The sequence below is a fragment of the Paralichthys olivaceus genome, chromosome 22 (assembly GCF_024713975.1).
Source record: "Paralichthys olivaceus isolate ysfri-2021 chromosome 22, ASM2471397v2, whole genome shotgun sequence".
NCBI lineage: Eukaryota > Metazoa > Chordata > Actinopteri > Pleuronectiformes > Paralichthyidae > Paralichthys > Paralichthys olivaceus.
Genome location: NC_091114.1, coordinates 15,858,744 through 15,881,098, shown reverse-complemented (window position 1 = coordinate 15,881,098; position 22,355 = coordinate 15,858,744). Strand labels below are relative to the sequence as shown.

General features: G+C 44.1%; 1 protein-coding gene across 2 annotated transcripts in view; it reads right to left on the bottom strand.

Moving 5' to 3' along the window:
- Nucleotides 1-410: 410 nt before the first annotated feature.
- LOC109645181 (diacylglycerol kinase eta) overlaps nt 411-22,355 on the bottom strand; it is a 45,756-nt gene continuing 23,811 nt past the window's right edge. For both annotated transcript variants that reach the window (XM_069518589.1, XM_069518590.1), the window contains 28 exons: nt 18,386-18,496; nt 18,177-18,257; nt 17,762-17,866; nt 16,922-17,054; nt 16,387-16,493; nt 16,039-16,164; nt 14,928-15,030; nt 14,099-14,258; nt 13,896-14,004; nt 13,149-13,288; nt 12,787-12,874; nt 11,608-11,699; nt 10,384-10,483; nt 9,887-9,952; nt 9,098-9,269; nt 8,909-9,007; nt 8,695-8,779; nt 8,494-8,601; nt 8,119-8,215; nt 7,903-8,010; nt 7,695-7,808; nt 6,568-6,702; nt 5,726-5,886; nt 4,879-4,984; nt 4,479-4,568; nt 3,980-4,093; nt 3,789-3,897; nt 411-3,314 (listed from right to left, as the gene is read on the bottom strand). In XM_069518589.1, the coding sequence (XP_069374690.1) occupies nt 3,265-3,314; nt 3,789-3,897; nt 3,980-4,093; nt 4,479-4,568; nt 4,879-4,984; nt 5,726-5,886; nt 6,568-6,702; nt 7,695-7,808; nt 7,903-8,010; nt 8,119-8,215; nt 8,494-8,601; nt 8,695-8,779; nt 8,909-9,007; nt 9,098-9,269; nt 9,887-9,952; nt 10,384-10,483; nt 11,608-11,699; nt 12,787-12,874; nt 13,149-13,288; nt 13,896-14,004; nt 14,099-14,258; nt 14,928-15,030; nt 16,039-16,164; nt 16,387-16,493; nt 16,922-17,054; nt 17,762-17,866; nt 18,177-18,257; nt 18,386-18,496 (3,069 nt within the window). In that variant the 3' untranslated portion in view covers nt 411-3,264. The remainder of the gene's footprint in view (nt 3,315-3,788; nt 3,898-3,979; nt 4,094-4,478; nt 4,569-4,878; nt 4,985-5,725; nt 5,887-6,567; nt 6,703-7,694; nt 7,809-7,902; nt 8,011-8,118; nt 8,216-8,493; nt 8,602-8,694; nt 8,780-8,908; nt 9,008-9,097; nt 9,270-9,886; nt 9,953-10,383; nt 10,484-11,607; nt 11,700-12,786; nt 12,875-13,148; nt 13,289-13,895; nt 14,005-14,098; nt 14,259-14,927; nt 15,031-16,038; nt 16,165-16,386; nt 16,494-16,921; nt 17,055-17,761; nt 17,867-18,176; nt 18,258-18,385; nt 18,497-22,355) is intronic.

Below are 22,355 nucleotides of genomic sequence, written 5' to 3'. Positions count from 1 at the left end.
ACATACTAACCTATGACTTTTTTACCGAATTTTAAATGACATACTAACCTATGACTTTTTTACCGAATTTCGGACGACATGCTAACCTATGACTTTTTTACCGAATTTTAAACGACATACTATGACTTTTTTACCGAATTTCGGACGACATGCTAACCTATGACTTTATTATCAAATTTCGGACGACATACTAACCTATGACTTTTTTACCGAATTTTAAACGACATACTAACCTATGACTTTTTTACCGAATTTCGGACGACAAGACTTTTTCAACAGATTTCGGACGACATGCTAACCTATGACACGCCAACCTTTAACTTTTACACCTCTCTCCACCTGCATGTCATCTACATACACTCACAGACATATCCATGAATAACCAGCAACACATGACACTAGTCGAGTAGTCACTTCACATTATTCATTTAATCTCCAAAGGGTTGCGCTGACTGTCACACACTGCACACAATTACACAATAAAACACCTCGCAACGTACAAGGTCGTGCAACATCTAGTCTGGCTTCCAGCACTGCACACAGTCGTGATGTATAGGCCGTTCAGAGTAGGGGGTGTATTCACTAATGTTGTATTTTCTATGTGTGCATTCATTTAAGTTTCTCAGCTGTCATTTCTCTTCTGGAAGAGTTTAGGTCCAAAATGTCTTTTCACTGCTTGAAGAAAATCAAATAAAGTTGAATGTTATATTCAAATGCTTTAAAATATAAACTATGAAATGATTTGGTAAAAAATATCATTTAACACAAGCATTTGCTTTTATCGTGTATTGACTTTCACAAATATGATCTGTTAAGATTTTTGTGTCTAATTCTAACAAAAAAAGTTTAAAAAAAATTCAAAAACAATTAAACAGAAGCTGTACATGACATCACTTGTTATGACACTGAGGATTTTCAAAACCAATTGGAGACATTTTAAAGGCAGTGCTGTGGCAGTGGGATGAGACAATCATATGTAATAATATTGGTGTTATGTGGGAGTAGTTATACAACCACTGATGTAAGAAACAACTACCATTCTTTTACACTTGGTTAGATAGAACACAGTTCATCAATACACGTTTGTCATAAATAAAGACTTTATCACTAAATCAATAAAAAAAACTCTCGTACCCACTCGAAGTCTTAAACACACACGCGCACACGTACAGTAAAATGTCTTTTTTCCCCCGTAAAGTTTTCTTCTTTGTAAAGTGCAAGGCAAGATACAGTAAACTTTGAAATGTACGACGTACGTCTTTTGCATCTGAAGCTCACACACACCTTGTATGTCTCATAATCCACTGAACTCGGTACAAACTTGGCACGACATCACTAAAGCCTCTAAGGTGTAGAGCTGGCACACGATGGACACAGTAGCACAATCTTAACCAGATCTGAAAATCTACGACACCTCACAGTAACTCCGCCCCCTCGAGGGTTAGCTCGGGTCAGTCCCATAAATGTTTGATTAACAGAAAATCAAGAAGCATGGAAATGATCCCTTAAGAGTTTAAATGTCAAAGTGGGTTTCTGACTCAGGCCTAATTCTGATTAGTTAGTTTCATCGTAGCTATTATAAATTTAAAATGACACACTGACAGTAATGTATTATCGCTTATTTAACAAATACATTAATCTCAGACCAGTCAGGTTGAACGTTATAAACTGAAAGAATTGAATTTACTGTGTGTATATATTTAACAACAGTCAGAACCTTTTTTTTCCTTTGCTTGAGTAATCACTTTTCTTAAAGGATCCGTCCTGTACAACTTGTAAACGTCAGTATTTTAGCCGAACGTGTCCAAACAGCAGCACGTTTTTTTCACTGCATGTGGTTATTCTGGCTGCAGCCAAATAAAATAAAAACCTATTTTAAATCAGAAGTCTGATAACTCGCTTGAAACGTTGGACGTTCGTTCGTTTTCCTTCACTAAAATAAAACGTCTCTCCAGTGTTTTCTTGCCACAAGCAGATAATAATAAAGTTAAATTGCACAAATGCCACTGGTTGGAACAATCAGGCTAAAGATTCATGTTTATGAGGCGACTGTGAGTTTACATGCAGGGACACGCAACAGCATTAACTGGCTTCCATTATATGCACAGTGGCCGAGTTTGTCAAAGGGTGAAGCAGCAAAGCCAGGACAGCTTCACACGTTACCATTGGGAAAATAAGATATACTAAAAAATAGATATTTGATGTTGATAATAATAATAATAATAGCTTTTAACCACAGACAAGGCAAAAATCAAATATCCACTGACTCTTATTCTTATATTACATATACAATCAAGAGTATGGCAAAGTAAAGTAAGTAGTAAGAAATATGCTTCCTCACCGTAAACTGTCGAACTTATCGAGTCATTTCATCCGGTTCCGTTTTCTCGAAACGTTCCTCAAAGAAGAAGTGAAATGCACAGCGGGATGGGGTTTTAACCCCCCCACACTTAAATCACATTTTAAAAACTTTAGAATAACCGAGTGACGTACCGTACTTTAAAACCTCTCAATCTTTTCATAAGGCTGAAATACAGATGAAATGACTTTGTCACTGAGAACATTATTCTTTGCAGCCTCGGACCACACGAGTCACACAACAGCTTATCAGGAACCACGACAATAGAACCTTTGTGAAATCATAAAAGAATTATCATTTAACGTTATAATCTGCAGGTTAATACAAGTCCACACAAGTACATTCCTCAGTATATTTTTTGCAACATTTAAGATATTCTGCAGTTCAGTAGACGATAACGTTGAGATGTTTCAGTTTGTTCATTTGTTGCCGTCGGAGTTCTCACGGCCGAAGCAACGAGAAATAAATACTCTTAGAAAGTCTCAAGAAAAAAGGATAAAGGATTTTCTGAAGTTCAGAAACAAAACAACTGAAGTTAGGATCAAAAATAAGACGGCTGCACTCTGCATGCGAGGAGAGCGCCACGTAAACATTTGGCCGTCAAAAAGACGTCGGCGAGGACGGCGACGTCGTTCCGCGCCTCCCTCATCCTGTTTGGCTGACCGGAGCAGGTAAACAGAAACAAAACGCTGATGGTGAAGCGATGCGAAGCCCCTTCAAACTAATTCAAACAACAGGAAAAAGGTTCCTCCCTGTTTCAAAAAAGGCCGGAGGAGTAACACAGGGAGGAAATAGCATAAAAGTTGGGAGATGATGTTCCTTCCTCTGTGAAGCCACTGGGAGGAGAACTCCTCAGCCCTGGTTGTCAGGGTAATGGCGGCGGCAGTAAACTCTCACGCAGGGTTTCAGTTGCCTGAAGAATCTGCCTCACCGACCCCTTTGATTTCCCAAGTTCCTGCCAGACAGAGAAATTCAATGAAATTACAAACTGTCTTTTCTTTGCCAACAAACAATAGATAATTATCACCACTACAGCAATTACAAGGATAACTGTGCTTCCAGCGGCACTTTGCTGGTTACCAACAAATAAACACCTGGATCAGGCACGTTGCCGATCCTGTAAACACGTCAGGAACTCTTAACGTGAACCGTGTGACGTGGTGACTGCTCAGTGGAGAGGATCACGCTCTCTGTGGTTTCTGTTTCCATCAGACTGGTTTCAACATCCGTACTTGTCTTTTTTTAAATTCTGTATTTAACCACGAAGGTTTGCAGAGACACAACCTCTCGTCTAACAGGGAATCCTGGTCACGTTGGATTAAAGAAAGCTTCAGGTTTAAACACGAGCAGGAAAAGAAAGAGCTGATTTTAAAAGAGAAGGTAACATGTTCTCAGACGGTCGAGTGTCGCACAGGAAATGATGTTTCACCTGAGAGAGAACTGTTGGACTTCTGCTTGTGGAGCTTCTCTCTCTCCTTCTTCACCTTGGGTATAATCTTCAGCTTCATGCTGCTGCTCTTACTGCTCCTCACCGAGTCCTGTGAAAGACGCAGAGATCGTGAGAACGGAGGCGGAGAGAGAGATTCACACTTTTAGAGGCGGTACTGCGGCGGCTGCTACCTCCTCCGAGCACTGCATGAGCGGACAGATCCAGTGGATGTCGTCCAGCTTGTGGAGTTCGGCACTGAGGCTGTTCAGAGTCGACCGGAGCTCCTCTTCCTCTGGAGACTCCGACTGATGAGGAGGAGAAAGTTTGATCTTTAGAGACGTGATGTGATATTTGATCTTGGAGATGAAATTAAAAAGAAAGAATCATAACATCTGTAAACAGCTGGGGCACATTAGCATGTTGTCCTGGTTTATTTATCTTTATCTAGTAATTTAATCTCACTCAGTCTCGACCTGAAGATTCAATCAAACATTTTTAGTTTCGTTAATTGAGTTTAAAAAGAGTAAAAACTGATTTACACGACGTAAATGTTTCAAAACTGATTAAAGTACGAAGTCCTGGTTTGAATAAGTGTTTTCATTATATTTCACATTCACAAAGAGCTTCTGGTAAAAAGGTAAATGAAGCTACAGCAAAACGAGACGCTGGAGAGAAAATGAGGAGTTGTACCAGTAGTTTTCCATCGAGCAGCATCCTGGTCTCACCCTGAAGAACTTTACTGATGTTCACAATCTCCACCGCTGTGCTGCGACTGAGACACTGGACATCAACAAGTCAAACATCTCATCAGACAAAGACGCTCAACAATAAAATCTACATTCAATTATTTGTTACGTAGTTTTATGCAGCTGACAACTGTTCAATCATTTACAAAAATAACAACCATGAAATAATGTATATTTTTGATTTTGTAAAATTTTGGTTAAAATCACTGTAATAAAAATTCTGTTATTGTGAAAAGGACTGATGCTAAATGAACTGCCTGTAAACGGACTTCAGACCCACTGGGATTTTTTTTTAACTCTGCTTCGCGGAGTCAACCGTCCATCTGTCCCTCTCGGCGTCTTACCTCCGGGCTGGACACTTTGGCCTCGGTGAGCACGAGGGCGGTGGCGTTGACGGCGTGAGCCAACTCCTGCTCCACCAGCTTGTGGGTCTTGGCTGCCTCGCGAATCCTGTGGGGAACGAGGGAGCAGATCACGGACTTGAGAGATGTGATTATTATTTCTGAGAGGACGTAATTATGAGGATTATTCCAACAAGTTATCTCCGAGTGTCGATGGGACGAACGTCCGCTGCCTTCATCCGTCTGTTTGTTTGGATTTGAAACTTCATTTATGATAAATCATCTTTTAACAAAGTTGATTTGATACTTTCTGCATCTTCCCTGCAAATAAAAAACATGTTCCCTCAATCTTCTTAAGTTCTTTTAAGGAAATGTCTGAAGATGTAAATTACACCACGTGTGCTTTTTATTGAGCTAGAAAATTACCCAGATCCCTTTATGAATATTTCTCAACTTCTGAGACGAGTATATGAGTGTAATTAAAATATTTATCGTCCTGAAACGAGAATTTGGCTTCGCAGACAAACAGGTCGGAGCTGAGGAGGCTGCAGAGGAACACGAATGGTTTCTAAGAGAGAACAACTGAAATCAAATGGCTCATCGGAGAAAAATAAAAATGAACAAATCTGATTGCAGTGGAGTGAAGTTAGCGATCTCTGGACAGTTTTAACATCTTAACACACGAGATCAAACAGGGAGGCTGTCGTTATGTACTGTGTGTACATGTACGTACAGTACATGTGTAATACTGAGAGCTTAATGAACTGTAATGTCGATGCCGATATATAAACATAATAACTGATAAGATGTCGTTGTGACAAAGAAATGCAGTTGAGGTTTGATGTCTCACTTGTTGATGAGCGTGTCGGCCACGATGCTGAGCTGCTGGACCTGAGCGCACTCCTCGTCCGTCAGGTACTCCATGGACTGCTGGGAGTTGAGGCGGGGCCTGGAGCGGTAGCTGTCAATCTTCCTCTTGTCCTCCCACGACTTCAGCGTGCTCTCGAACGCCTGAACGTGACGGAGAAGGAGGTTTTGATTGTTTGGTGAAACATTGGCCAAGAGATAAACCATCACATTTTTAAATGCTCAAATAAAACGTAGATCTTGATGAAAATAATCGGACATATTTAGAGGACTCATATCTACGACTGTGATTTAGTGCAGCTTCAGACTGTTGGACCCTCGCGGAGGAACGAGCTCTAATTAAAGACATTCTAGTTTTTTTTATTCAACACTGTCACAAAAACATTTTGGTTCCTGAGTCCATGTGATTCTTCACATGTTGTGTTTGTGCAGAAATCTGGACTGAGAAACGAGAGAATAAACAATGTTTTTATCTGTAGAACTGAGGAAAATAATTTAGTTTAACCACTCGAACAGGAACGAACCTGCCTCAGTTTGAACGAGGATGAAAAACCAGAGAGCCTCTTCTCTCTCCGCTGCACTAAAGGAGGGAAACCATGGAAACAAACTGTCCGAATGTGCTGCGCTCAAGAGAGCTCTCGAAGGTTCGAGCGGTGAGAAGAGAGAACAAACACGAGACAGAACGAGTCAACGTGAGCTCAGAGCCGATCTTCAGCTGCAGCGTTTATGAAAAGAGGAGAACTTCAAGGCCAGAGCTGCTGTTTTTAATGTGTTCATGCAAATCTACTGAAAACACACACGAGAATATGGTTCAAAACCTCTTACCCTGTCTCTGGTGAGCATCTGCGCCCGGTTCTTGTGGACGATCTTGACGATGCCGGGCGGCTGGATCCACGCCTCTCCGTCCACCTGCACGGGGACGCCCTCCTCCCCCAGGATGGTGATCTTCACCTGACGGCACTGAGACACAACAACAGCTGTTAAACCAGATGTTGTCACTGCTCCGCCTCCTGCGTCATCAATCCTGTGAAACACGCAGCTTTGACAATTAAACAAAAAGAACGTTTATTATGAACCATTAGTTTTGATGAATATCAGGTTATTGAACCAGGATTTATTGTTTTATGCATCAACCAGAACTAGATTTCTTCATTTTGTCTGTATTTTTTTTGAACGAGGTCTTTTTTATTTGAGATTTTCACTATATGCAAAATACAAACATAATACAATACAAACAGTAACTAATCCCTGGTCACCACCCACCAGACCCTCCCACCCACCAGACCTGTACCGCTAAAGCAAAAATGTCATTTCATGTGTTTGTTGATAAGATGCATCTCGTAAACAAATATAGCAGACAGGAAAAACATGTGTGACAGTCAAAGTAAGGGGTTCACATGTATCGCAGTGTTACGTGTTCTGCTTCCATTTGATCCACAAAAGCCAAGAAAGGCTGCCAAGTTGCGTTAAATTTCAAAACAGACCCTCGGAGAGAATATCTTATTTTTCTAGCTTCAGATGCTGCACAGTCTCTCTGATCCAGTGGGAATATGGAGGGGGAAGAGGGTCTTTCCATCTGAACAGGATCAGACGTCTGGCCAGTAGTGTACAAAAGGCCACCGCATTGGACTTACAATCACTTAAATTCACAGCCTGTGGAGTAACACCAAATAAAGCAGTAAGGGGGGATGGATCTAGCATGAGCTTGCTTGCATCTATCGCAGGTAGGGTTTAACTCCGGTCTAATTTTGGACAGCCTAACCTTTGACCAATGAAGCCGGTGTATCTTAAACTGTACAACTGTATGCCTTTGACAAATAGATGATGTGTGAATCCTCCTAATGACTTTCTGCCACACTGCTTCTGGGATCTGTTCAATTTTGTTTGTATTTTAACCGAAACAACAAGCTCGTGCCGCCCTGCGACAGTTAAACATGTCGGGATGTGTTCACCTGTGCGATGCGGTGATGCTGCAGGTTGATGACTCTGGACATGGCCATCTGCATGCTGCCGAACACGGCCACCACCTCCAGCTTCTTATCGTCGAACGACGGAGCCCCGAAGTTCTGAACAGGAGAGAACATCGGGTCAGTCGAGTTTCTCTTTTCAACGTGGATGGATGAGTCAGACATGTCTGTTTTTTTTTTTTTATTTCCTCACATTATCCTCCTTGGTGCCTCCCCAGAAGTTGATGCCGCCTGCGTAGCTGGGGATGTTGAGCACAGCGAGGCCCTGCAGACTGGGCAGAGGCACCGGGACGCCGTCGCACTGAGGGAGAGAGAAAGACGAGAGGAAGTTAGAGACGGAAGACAACGGAAGACAACAGAAGAGTTCCTCATTCTTCAGGAGGTGTAAACACGTCGGCGTGTGTCCCACCTCCAGCTGAACTCTCTGCTCCAGGTTCTTGTACGTCTTCTGCACCAGCTCTTTGGTTCCCAGGACTCCGTACCACATCATGTTCTTTGTGCGGCTGCTGCAGGAGGAGACGGAGAAACGAATCAGGTTTAAGGAGCAGATTCCAGATTTTCTAGAAACATCGTGTTTAATGTTGCTTCACGCATAAAAGATTTATCTTGGTTAATTAATTACAAACTGTAATAACAAGAAAAACGATAATAAAAATAATTATAATAAAGCAGGTTTTTCTTCTGATCGACAGAATCTAAATCTAACATTACCCATGAGTCTCTGGTGTGTGTGTGTGTGTGTGTGTGTGTGTGTGTGTGTGTGTGTGTGTGTGTGTGTTCTTACCTGCATTTCTTCGGGTGCTCTTCTCTCTTGTTGTTGAACTCCAGGGAGATCTTGGCGTCGAGGCCGATCCCGAAGTAGTTGTTCATCACACACTTTTCTGAACAGTGTCTAAAACACACACAGGATATGAACCGACCATCAAAACACAAGATTCACTCGCATTGATAACGAAGGAATAATAATCGATAAACACTGAATTACACTGAGTCCTCGTTGAAGGTGACGGTGTTGAGACTCTCTGCTTTCTCCAGGACGATGGGGGAGGTGGGACTTAAGCCGCCCTGACCTGGAAGGAGGCATGATGGGTAAAATGAAAAACGGTCTCATAGAAAAGGTCGTAATGATAAGTTACTGTAAAACAAGATGTTTTTAAACATGATATATATCCTGAGATCCAACCGAAGGAGACACGTACGTGGCTCGGCTTCCTTCAGCTCCTCGCTGTTCTCTCGCTTGATGGAGGACGAGGACGACATCCTCTGCACCTGCGTGTGTCGGTTCTGCTCGTCCACCACTGAACGGAAACATCCAGATTAGATTCGTCAGTCACTTCGTTACCAAACAGAAATGTCCGATTGGTTGATTTGGGGAAACGACCTCGTACCTTTCTCCGCCTGCTCGATAATCTGCCTCAGCGCTTTCTTCAGGCTGTTGGCTCGGAGCATCAGCTGCTCCTTGGACCGATACGATTTGCCCTCGGACCCCGACTCTCCGCCACTTTCGCCGGGGCTCGAGCTGCCGCTCTCCTGGCTCGGCACGGTACCTGCCGGCACAACCTGGACGGAGACAGAGAAGGTAAATATCCTCTCGATGCTCTAGGAGAAAGAATGTCCTGTCACCTTCACCGTTTTATAGGATTCCTGCTGTTTCCTGGCTTCTTTCTAACATTTGTTTCATTTGAGGAGCAGAGGGAAACGGCAGCATCACTAAAGTGGCAGAACTTATCCAGGAAACGTCTCTTCGTTCATATATTTTACTCTGTGGAGACTTTCAAGCAGCAGTTAATATTCATTTACAGGCAGAGCTGTTGGGGGATATTCATATTTTACGGATGGAATATAAATATGGATGAGATATATAACGTAGATGCCTGATTCAAAGTTGGAATTCTCGTAAATCATTCGGACATTTCGAGGGTTGAGTCGTTTCTTGTAAAGCAGCAAAATCAATCTGAGAATAAAAGACTCTACTGCTGGAAACCTTGAGGGCGTGAAATCTGGTGCAGATCCAAATCAGGATCTAGTGGATTTAAATGTGCTTTTATTTGAGAGTGAGCTTTTCTCAGCTGCCAGATTTGATAATGGAAAAGTTGAAAGTTTAATTTTGGAACACTCGACTCCACAGACGGCTTTGATTATCACATATTGATGAACATCCCTGGTCGTGTTATCACCTGAGCCTCTGCCTCCTCGCTTAACGCCTTGACGAGGGAATCGAGCTTCTCATTCAGCAGCGAACACTGCGAGGAAACAGACACACAAAGACGAGAACATCTCTTAGAAAACAAAGGACTGGTGGTAGTATCAGTCGTGGTAGTACTGCTATACACGGCTACGTCATCAAGAGTAGTCAGAGTTTTATATAACGAGAGAAAACTGAAGACAGAGTTCAGGATGTGATGAATTAAAGGCGGCTGCACTTCATCCAGAGGAACAACTTATTCGACTCTCGTTATAAAACTCGTCCTCCTCTTCAACGTCTTTTTCAAAACACTCACAGAAAGTCAAACACTTGAAAACAGTGACGGCCACAGAGCGACACTGAACCTTCAACTATTTCCGTCTCTCTCTCTCTTTCTCTCACACACACACCTACACTCGCCCACTGTTACACAAGCGCTTACATAACACACACACACACACACACACACACACACACAGAAGCATTTACCTTCTTTGCCATCGCGTCGGCCTCCTCCTTGTTCTCTGTGGCTCTCTCGTACGCCTTCCCCACCTCTGCCACGAAATCGTTCACCGTCCCACACAGGAACCTGACGGAGCACAGAGAGGAGGTGTGTTCGTCATTGTCAGGTTCGAACGCTTCGGGTTCACATCAGGGTTCGACCGATTTATCATCAGGCCGATACAAAACGTTCAGAGACGTATCGTTGTGAATGTTTCATATCAACACTTTTGAGATAAAGTCAGTCCAGAATAAATACCAAATACAAATAGTTAAGAATATTAATGCTAAACTTATTGCTTGTGTGTGTGTGTGTGTGTGTGTGTGTGTGTGTGTGCAGCTGCATGAGTCAGCGGGGACGTTTCTCACTCTCACTCTCTCCTTCAGCAAACATCAGATCCTGTAAAGTGATTACCGCTAAAAATAAATAAATAAATAAATAAACACGCCTCGTTTATCTCAGTGTCGATCGTCTCAGCAGGAATTTACAGATGTTTGCGTTGGGACCAGTTCTTCAGAGGGTGAGGCTGCTGCGCTCAGTGTGGTGCGATGGGGTCAATGTTTTACATCTGACTGCATTTGGTGTAAAAAAAAGATTCAGTGATAGAAAAATTCAAAAACACAAGAAAATGTGACCATGTTTGGAGGAGCAGGGGGTGGAGCCTGACTGGTACTAGCTGTCAATCACACTGGTATCCACGCCCCCCCTAATGCATAATGTGGTTTATTTGACTGTAAATAAATTAAACTATGGACTTCTATAGAAACAACCAGTGGAGTCGCCCTCTGTTGGTCAGTTTCAGGCACTTCTCTGTTGGCTTCACTTTCTGAACCCGGAGTTTTTTTATACAGTCGATGTTTTTTCTTGAGTCCAGTAAATTGAACCCTGTAAAATTCCCTGTGGTGATTTAAATCAGCAGCAGAAGATAAGCTCTGTAACGACCGCTGTGTCTTCTCCCACAGGACGTCTGCTAATGTGCTAATGCACCGAGGACGACGACTAAATACTGATTCATCTCTTTCACCTACAGCTGCATTTACTGTGTGTGTGTGTTTGTGTGTGTGTGTGTGTTTGTGAGAGCAAAGCAAAAAAAACACAATCGATTCGCTCATTAACCAGACACTCCACCCACACTCCCTTCTATTCACTTGTTCTCCCGTTCCTGTCTTCTTCTTCTTTTGTATTTTTTTTAACGCATGCACGATACGTACTTGGCGGAGGAAATGACGTCGCTGTGTTTGTCCGAGTCCAGGATCTTGGCGAGGTGGGAGGCCACGGAGTCTGCGTACTGGGTGATGTGGACCTGAGGGAGAGAAAAGGGAGCAGGTGAATTCCTGCGACTGTTTGAAAACCACAAGAAAAACCCAGAATCACTCGCGTCTACAAACAAACGGGGACACTGTCGACGGACACATCTGCAAACATAACGTAAAAACCCTAATTTCGTCTTCACAAACATGGACATATAGGACGGCTGTGGCTCAGGGGGGAGAGTGGGTCGTCGGCAAATAGATTCACTGGAAAGCGAAATATAAACAAAGACCATGAGGGTTTGAGCTGAACAGATGTTAAACCAGGTGTGAACGGGGCCTGAGAGTCTTTACGCTAAACGTGCAGGTCACTGGTCCTGAGTCGAGGTGTGAACGGCTGCTGATGAATGTGAAGCTGCGTTCAAGCGCCCGCTGTGACGTCAACACGACACCTTCTCTTTTCATTCATGCTCTGGAAGTGAGTCGCCGTGTTCTCCAGTGTAGCCTCCGGGTAAAAACACACAACCGCTGCCAGGAGACACAAGGAGAACAGTTCCGGTACCGGCTTGTTTCTAACTTCTTTATCTTGACAAACCGGTCACAGAGGTATTTTGTTATTAGTCGTTGCAGAATGTCTCATCTAGTGTCCCTCTCAGAGACGGACCTGTTTGCCTCCATCTTAATCCACGCCGCTTTAAACCGGGCCTGAGTCACAGTCCTCTGCTGCGTGAGCGAACGTGAAACCACAACATCTGTGCAACGAAACTGTGACATCACCTAAAAGAAATAATGATAAGTTTCTGAATGAACTGAAGGAGAGGAAGTGGTTCAGCAGATGATGAGTCACGATGACTGGGATCTTTTTTTGGAAGTCAAGACGCGGCGCTGAGCTTAAAAGGAAAAATTCAGAGCTGCCCTCCGTCGATATCTCCTCCGCTCCCCGTGGCTGTGGTCTGATTGCTTTGGCGTCCAGCTGCCAGCCTGCATTGATTCTCAGCTGAGGTTTTTCATAATCATTTCTAGGAACCTGTGTGAGATCTGTTTTGTTTTTGTTTTTTTTTTTTTAGGCGGGAGCTAATTTATGGAAACCCTCCGTCAGAGAGTAGACGGCTTCCTGGACTTTACTCGGAGCTACTTCACCTGCAGAGGAGAATCCAGGCCGTCGTCTTCCTTCATGATCGCCGTGTGTTTATTGGTGGCGGGGACCTCATACGTCATCACGCTCCATCTGACAACACGCAAACACACGTCGACGTCAAGCAGCAGAAAAGGTTGTGAAGTTGATTATTTATAGTTTTGATTCTAACTTTGTTTTTAACCTCAGCTTCACTTTCACGCTATGGTTTTAAAAGTTAAAGTAGCAGATACATGGATACTGACAGCATTGAGAATCAGACTTTCTTAATTCATTAACGTGGGATGTCCTGCACCAACGTGTTTTTTTAATAGAAGACATTTTTCTACTGTCCCCCCCCCCCCCCCCGTCCCTCCCTCGGTTTTACCGGTCCAGCATCTTGGTGGTGGCTCTCTCCAGCTTCTCCAGGATCTGCAGAAGCTGAGCGTCGTCGTCGCAGAGGCCCCCCCAGCCCAGGACACGGGCCAGGTCGTTCCCTGTGCCCAGAGGCAGCACACCGAGCTGGCACTGCAGGGACGGTGACCAGGAACAATGACAGAGGGTGAAGTTAAAGAGCAGAGAATCATCTCAGGCTGATTCTGGACACGCTGGTTTGACACGAGCTGAAATGATTCAAACTGATTTCACGTGGTGTTTACTGAAATTAGAAGCCAATTTGAAAAACATGTCATCCGACACAGCATTCATTAATCCTGATTAAACGAGAAGTGAGGTTTCAACCTGGTCCTTATTTCCAGCATATGGTTTGTAGGTCTACTCACCCATGAAGCTTTGGAGGAACTCGGAGTCCTTCGGACGCTTTTAGATCCACAACACAGCCTCTAAATAACCAAGATGTGCCGTGAAACTCTTTATAATAAGGACCAGGTTGAAACCTCGCTTCTCCTTTAATTCAGAGACGTTAATGAATCAGTTCAAGCTGAACTCTGGATACAGTCCAGATGTGTGCAAACCATATTTAGATTTTCGATTTCATGATGACAGAAAACAGAAAATTGATTTATTCTTCTTTCTCAACAGTTTAATTATCTTGTAACACAACAGGTAACTTGCTGCTTTTTCCTGCCCTCATGCATCAGCATTATATCATCCTCCTCCTCCTCCTCGCTCTCACCTGTTTATGGAGGTTGAGTTTATCGAGCTCTGAGAGCACCCAGCCCACGCTGCCGTCTCCTCCGCACACCAGGATACGAAACGTCACAAACTTCTGGAAAAGGCGAAGGCTGAGAAAGAACGAGGAGAGAACGAGGCGGATTAAAGCTGGTGAATTATTTCTCTACGAAGCGCGACAGCGTTTCAGGTAAAACGCTCACGTACCCGAGCTCCGGTCCTCCGTTCATCAGGTCGAAGACTTGAGCCGGGTTGAGGAGCTGCTTGAACTTGCGGAGGAACTTGACGCCCTGGTTGTCTCCGCTTTTGGAGTTGACCAGGACGAGGAGGGGGCTGGAGCACGACGCAGAGGTGGCCTTCCAGAAGCCTGAGGGAGAAGCATGGTTGTGATTTGAGGTTTTGAAAAAGAGAAAAAGACTGGAGAGTAGTTTGTAGACGTTAAGAGTCAAGTTCAGATGAAGAGAAAACACTTTAAATGTTGGTTTGAATTGTTTCACGACTTCTCCTGTGCAGCTCATTTCCTGTTGCTTCACCACATGAACAGACTCACACCTTAAATAAAACTGCTTCACTGGTTTTGAGAAACTTATTGCAAAACTGTGTCAGAGCAATAAAGAAAAAACAAAGTCTATCGAACAGAAAACTAAACGCTGGATAATACCCATGATCCTCTGCTTCCTGCACCAGAAGAGCTGCTGCTGTAACAAAACTCTGTTCAGAGTTCTTCATGTTTTAAAGTTTGCTGCTGAACATTGGAGATGAACTCTGGTTGTTAATAACTGATCTCAGTTCAGCTTCACTCTTCTGCTGTCTGGAGCTGATTGCGACAGACTGTCAGATTAAAGCTTCGGTCGTTAAAAACACAACTTAACTGAAATGCGACTCTGACATTACGACACGGAGAAGATAGAGAGAAGGGAGGGGTCCGTCACAGTGTGAAGAACCGTGGAGCTGAAGGAATTACACAACGGGAGGTTTGTCGGCTGAACTTTGAACCTGTCGTACATGTGACTCTGTTTGTGTAGACGTGTCTCACCATCTGAGTCGATGCTGTTAAGTGCAGTGGGAGGGATGATTGACACTCGACATTGACCCAAGGGACAAACCTTCCCCATTTGTTCTTTACAGCTGCTGTGGACCTGCACACACACACACACACACACACACACACACACACACACACACACACACACACACACAAACACACACACACACAACAGAAGGTCATTACATCCCCGTGAAACCCACCAAACGTCGGCCCTATGACCTTTACAAAGACTCACTCTGATTCCTTTCTGTGTGTTTTGGGGATTTCACTTCACATTCTCTGATTTTCATTTGCTCTGATCAAACCAGAACAGTGAGTAAAGAAACATTCTGCACACGCGTGTTGGACTTTGTGTCTCGAAGGACGATTCCCGTGTATTTTCTCTCATTGATTTACAGCAGCACAGATCATTTTACTGCTCATATCTCAGCGTTGAATCAATCCCGACTTTTGCACCACACCGGCTCGTTGAATGTATGAAGACGGATTTTTAAATGAAATCTAAAAACCCGATGTACAGATTTGTTTCAGTGAATCTTTCTTTGTTTCCTCTATTGATTCATTTCTGTTGACAACATGCAGAAGTGATCGTCACACTTCTTAATGCACTTTTCACTACATTTCATTACCACAGAGATTAATGACATCATCAACATGTTAACGACCTCACACGCGACACGAGGCAGCTCGAGCATCAGGTCTGACTCTGCAGGTCTGAAGCTGATCACTTCTTCACCCTCCTCCTCCTCCTCCTCCTCTTCAGCATCTGTGCTGCCGTCTTAACTGTGGAACCACGTTTCAAGAAATTCCCACCAGGCGTTCTTGAGATATCGTGTTCCCGAGAAGCTCTGTAGTTAATTTAAACAATGTTTTTCCCAATTAAAATAGTTTAATCACTTCCCACATTATCCTGATTTGTTGCTACACAGCTGCGACACAAGTATCTGTGCGTTTATGTCGACTTGTTTTATTTCAATACTCGTGTCAGAGCTGAGCTGAAAATAACTCTCGGCTCGCAGCGACGTCCGGAGAGAAAACCAACGTTGATTTGACCAGACGGCGTTTTGACAGCACGGAGGCTAAAATCAATCTCACTTACGATGGCTTTGCACCAGAGGCAGCGCCAGTCCTGCAGCCGCCGCACGCTGCCGCAGTTCTTGTCACACACCACGCACTTAGCACTGACGGGCAGGTTTCCCTCCAGCCACTGGTGAGGCATGGACACCTGGTGAAAATAAAGAACAGGGATAAATACTGAGGACGTGAGACAACAGCTGATTCAACTTCATATATAAAGTAATTTAAACAAGTCGTCTTTTTTGACGCTCAAACATGAATGAATGAGACGGAAGCATCAAATAATATTAATGACAGAAACCATCTTTACGAAAGATTTTATCTAATGTCCAATCTGATTTGTCCGGTTTGGTCCACGTCATCCACTCACCCCGTCCTCGTCCTCAATGATGTCATTTCCTATGGAGGCCAGCGTCGTCCACTTGCAGTTGTTGGTGGAGCGGACCGCGCAGCGCTTATGAGCCTTGAACTTACAAACTGCAGAGGACAGACAAACACGTTGATCATACGAAGAGACGGTGCTTTATCATTCAGAGCGTCTCGTCCGAGGGCTTTTATTTATTCATCTATTTATTATCAGAGAGAGACGAGACATCATCGTCGAAACATTTAAATTAAAATTGTCTTATGTTCTTAAACTGAGCTCTTCATATTTGTTTTTTCTTTCTTTTGGATAAATCAAGGAATCAAGTCAAAGAATTTGACAAATCAAGATAAAATAAAAGTTCAGTTACGTGAGCGGACAACTGACCTGAAAACGCTGCATGTGTGAAATATTTACTGCTTACATGAGAGTTCAAAGTATCGTGTGTCAGGACCTCTCCCTGAAACTAGGAGCCATAACCGTTCTTCTACCGTCGCAGGCTGATCGTATACTTCCTCTGTGTGTGTTTGTGTTAATGTACCTTCACAGGACAGGCCGTGGGAGGTGACGCCTGGCAGCGCCTCTCTGCACACGTTGCAGAAGGTCGGTCTGGCGTGCGAGCAGGCGTACCAGTTGTGCATCCCGGAGAAATGCTCCATGTTGAACTGGCTGGCCTGAGGAGGGAGAAAACCACGACGTCAGAAACTCCTTGTTCGAGCGTCTGGGGTTCGGAGGTGGAGGACAAGAATCACGAGAGCGTTACATCAAAAAATTAAAAAAAATATAGAGGAACGTGGGGATATCGCAGGACGGGGCGGCAACCTTTTTTATTTCAAGCTGTACGAAACAGCCAGAGGAAACATGGATGCAGGGATGAGATCAGCAGCACATATTAAACTCTGTGGCCTCAGGAGAGAGACGCCGCTTAAGACTAAGAAATCATTGCCGCCGCTGAGCAGCCGAGGGATAAAAGCAACCGACGCACGAGTTGTAGATGCTCCCCATCGTCTGAACTGCAGCTGAATCCTACGACTTGGAAATAACTAGAGATAAGACAACGACATAAATCCAGACTCTAAATGTGCTGTTAGAACCTGTGAGGGACATTAGAGTCGAAGCTCAGCTCGGATCGTGGCATCCAGGCTTCATCCCGACTTTTATGGCCTGCTGTTGATGCAGAGGCTGCGATTTTACGAGACGCAGATACAAGGGAAAAACAGAGAGAACGGAGGAATGCAGAGGTGAGAGAGAAAGATGGGAGAAGGCGTGAAGGATGTTCTCTTAAAAAATAAACTACATGCTCCTGATGAGCTTTTTGACAATTTGTCCCTTTGGCCCATTTCTTACTTTATTCGGGAAATAAAAAGAGACTCAAACTCACCTCGTAGGTTTCCCATTTTTGGACGGATTTGAGCGCCCCGATCCAGTCCTCCATTTCCTTCCTGCTCTCGGCGCAAAGCATCAGTTTGCGAAATGGAGTGATCACCTGAGAAAAACCCAGAAAGATGAAAATCCAAGCGCAGGAGCAACAAAGGAGGAATTAATCTGAGCTACAACAGCAGCTGATCTACACATGAAATCCTATTATCTCGAGTTTCTTATTAAAATAATTTAACTTTGACTTTTTTTAAAATCTGGTCCATGTCCCATCTACTAACATGGAGAAGGCAGGGTTTAAGAGCTGGTGCGAGCCACCAGGGGGCAGTTAACATAAATTGGCTTCACTTTTTGGTAGCTGTCCTGTTTTAGATAAAAATTTTTATGGTTTTGAAATAGTTTAAATTCCCATTATTTACCGTGAAGCTGTTGTTGATGTTCTTGGTGCTGGTCTCGGCCACACTTGCATCCGACAGATCCACTTCATCAAAAATCAGGGACTGACGAGAGGAGAAAAAACTAAACGTGAAGACGCTCAACATTTATTCACTTTCTATCGTCTCTGCGACGTTTGAATTTGTTTTGCAGCTGACTGAACCACAATGAAATGGATTTAAAAGTCGTGTACCTTGCAGTCTTTGGCATAGTACAGGGTCCGGCCTCTGAGTTTGAAGTACCTCCTCTTCCATCTCTGGAAGGAGCTGGTCTGCTTCAGCAGGATTCCCTCCTTCACGCTTTTCTGTTGTGAGTCAGAGAGGGAGGGAGACACGAGGAAGAGAAAGCAGACGTTAGCGGCTTCAGATCCGTTAGAATCCTTTCGTTTTTACTCTTGTTTCATTTGTAACGTTCTCATTCTAATGTTGTGCGACCTTCAAACTGCTTTTAATTGGTTTGTTAATTGGTTTGTCCACCAGTTTGAATTTTGAATGTAACTGTGTGTTTTGAAAGGAGCTTAATCTATAAAGTAAATCTATTTAAGCGCCTTCGTGCGAGTCCCGATCGCAGATGGTGAAAATGTAGAAGGGAGTAACTCTGGAAATCTTTTCTGTGAAGAGAGGACGTTCGGCTGAGTGTCAGGACGCAGTGTGTCTGGACAGCAGAGGCAATGAGGTAATGTCTTGTGCTGCAATGTTACGGAGCGATAGTGATGAAGTGACGCAGCAGGTAGGAGGAGCAGTCACCCGCAGCTGCATGAGAATTATTCACATGCTCAGAATGCATGATTCAACTTGACGACACAGATTTGTTTGGCTGAAACTCAACGATTCTACCGAGGCCGCTGCTGTTTTCCATTAAACCTCATCTGTGCCTCAGCTCATCTAACACTCGCTCCTTCTCTGTTTATGAGCGCAAGCCTTAAGAGGAAAGGATGCACTGTGGGTAATCAATTTGAGGTGGGATGTCAGGGGTCGCCATGGAGATTCTCATTTAAAGAGGATACCCAGGCCCGGTGATATTCACAGGCAGAGGGACGATCTTAAAACTCAGATCACGTTGGCGACGGCCTCGTCCTCCTGAGAAGCGACATTCCTGCGGCAGCTTTCATTAGATCAGCTCGTGTGACACGCCCGTGAATTCCCCGTGGAGATAACCGCGTCGCCTGCATATTTTCACGCCAGAAGCCGGTGTTTGCTGCACACAGCGCGATAAGGCTGCAATCAACTGGGAGCATTTGTGTAGCAACATCAGATATCCTTTAAAAAAAAAAACGGAAAGAGGAAGCTACAGACGTCTAACAAAAGCAAAGCGTGTGCTCAACACTTCACACAGAATTCAAGAAGAGACATCATGTTTCTCTAACACCTGGAAATGTGTCCTCCACAGAATGAGTCATCCTGCAAGAGCATCTAAGACAAATGCCTGTGGTCGTCTAATCACCCGACTCAATGTTCTTTACGTCACGTGTAATGAATCAGCTCCAACAACCTGCAGCGCCTCTGAAGGTAAACGCTGTCTCAAGCAATGCAAACATGTGTCAGAGACGTTGAACTGGTGAGAACAGACGACTGTTTGCACCGAACGTTTACTTAACTCTGCAGATGGTTCTGTGGTTTGAAAAAGGCCAAAGTGAAAGGCACAACACGATGTCATTCTTCAGGAGCGCAAAGGTCAGAGTTGTTTTGATGTGTAACACCATTTTCCGACCTCAGATCGCCGTGACAAACAAGTGCTAATGGAAATTGTGAGTGGGGGGGGGGGGGGGATATTGGGTTTTGTTATCTCCGTACCCGCACTGTAATAAAAACAAAGGACAAAACGTGTTCCGGTGTTTTTCCATTTCACACGTATGTTGTTGTTGTTCTTGTGTGAAACGTGGTCGACCAGGAGCCGTTGTCTCGGCAGCGGTGGTCGTACGGATCGGCGCGCGATCCGGCAGTCCGGAGCCGCAAGCTGCCGGCAGCACGGGAGAAACTGTGCGTGAGGTCGTGAGAGTTAGAAACAGAAACAGAAAGTGTGTGTGTGGGAAAGTAAATCCGGACTGACGAGATATTTGGAGGTTTGGATCATCGATTACACAAGTACACACTCTTCTGTGGCCGTGGTTTAGGAACTCTGTGGTTCACCGTTTTTAAAACTTCATCGGTTGTTGTTTCACTAGAACACAGAAAACAATCGTGTGAAGATTTTCTTATGAAACATCTTCCCTCATTTACAACCTCTCCTCATCCACCCTCTGTCTCTAATCCATCTCCCTCACATCCATTAATCTCTCGCTTCTCCTTCCTCTCTCTCTCATTTGGCCACATTATTTCTCTTCCTCCTCATCTTTCTTTCTATCGCTGAGTCACTCATCCATCTTTTTTTTTTTTTCTTCCCATCTTTCCACTTCATTTCATTCCTGTTTCTGTCTCACTCTCTCTGCCCGTCTGTCTTTGCAGTAATGGCTTTGGCTGCCTGAACAAAGGGAGTAACACGAGACAACGGCTCCTCCGGACCAGTGACAAACGGAATTCATCGCTCCATCGCAATCTCGTTCCTCAGGTGCATGTGTGTACGTGTGTACGTGTGTACATGTGTACATGTGTACCGCCTCGCAATAAAAACATACAGCTCGTTGTGATCTCACAGTACGTGTTCCTTTTTTTTTTATTTTTTTTTTTACAATAAATGTGCTGCTGTACCCGGAGGGAGAGATGGAGGCGAGCGGAAGGGACGACGATAGACAGACAGATCCTGACGTGAAGGATCGTTAGCGAGGTCAGAGAAACAGAGCGGAACCAGAAACAAACACAAAAAGACCATAAACAGGGATTTAAGCTCAAAGAGAGGACAAACAAGAAGAAGTCCACGTCCCTTTGGACTGAACCACTCGACACGCCGGAGATAACGGTGAGCTGGAACATCCCTCGACCACCAATCAGACATATCCTCCGGTTGCCACAACAACAGGAGCAGTCGGTCAAAAAGCTAATCGGAGTGTTTTTGTTTGACAGCGGCCGATAATGACAGAACGCTGATATCGATAAAGAACTTACTGGAAGTCAGAGGTAATAATGGACGTGGGAGAGGACGGAGGCTGCTAAAGAAACATGTGACATAAATTTACATTTTTAGTTGAGTCAATGTCGAAATTTAAACATTTTGAAAAAGAGGAGCTGCAGCAATGGACAGGAAAGTGTTTTGAATTATTACAGCAAGTTAAACCTTTTCAAGTAATAACAGGAATTGAAGTTATGAAGCAGAATGAGTTAACAGCTCGTGACTACAAACTGCTAGTAACCAAAGATGTTCAATGTGCGTTGAAGGAAAACAAATATTTCAACTTCAATACTCAACTTCAAATAAAATTTCACCCGAGTTCTACAGTAAATGTACTTGATTAAATTCACACACACACACACACACACACACACACACAGAGGATTCCTGGTGATGTGATATGAAATAAACCTTCGTGTGGTTACAACACGTGTGACCTTCTCCTCACACCTCCTCCGGGCCTGACGGCAATAATTAAATCTAATGTCAGGCTTCCAGAGGTTGAACCGTGCGGCGGCAGAGAGACGTATCAGTAATGCAACCAGCACGTGGGTCCAGAACATATACGACTTTAAACACAACGTATAATCTGTGTCAAGGTCGGGTTCTGCTCCGGCTCGCAGTCGAACCCGCGGCTGCGTTATTCGACTCCGCCGCTCTCCAGCTGAGGGATGTTGTCAGACAGATCAGTGTTTTCATTAGAGCGGGACTAATTACATCACAACAATCTGCCCTGGTAGACCTGATACACACACACACACACACACACACACACACACACACACACAGAGCTGTCAGAGGATGTTCACACAACAACGCATTAACACACTTACTTACTCATCTGCAAAATGCATGCACAGACAAAACAGAGCTGTGAAGTGCACCCGTATATAAAATACTGACGCACTCAAGTGGAAAACGACAAACACGCCCTCACATACAAACACGCGTGTAACAGCTGTCTGACAAATCGTCACTGGATATTTTCCTGAAGTTATCGCAGATGTCCGAGTCTGCTGATCCCAACGTTTGTTGGAGCTTTGACTGCAGAACGGAACGGAGAGCGAGTGGACGCGTTGATACAAAGGAATACAAATATTATATATATATATACACAC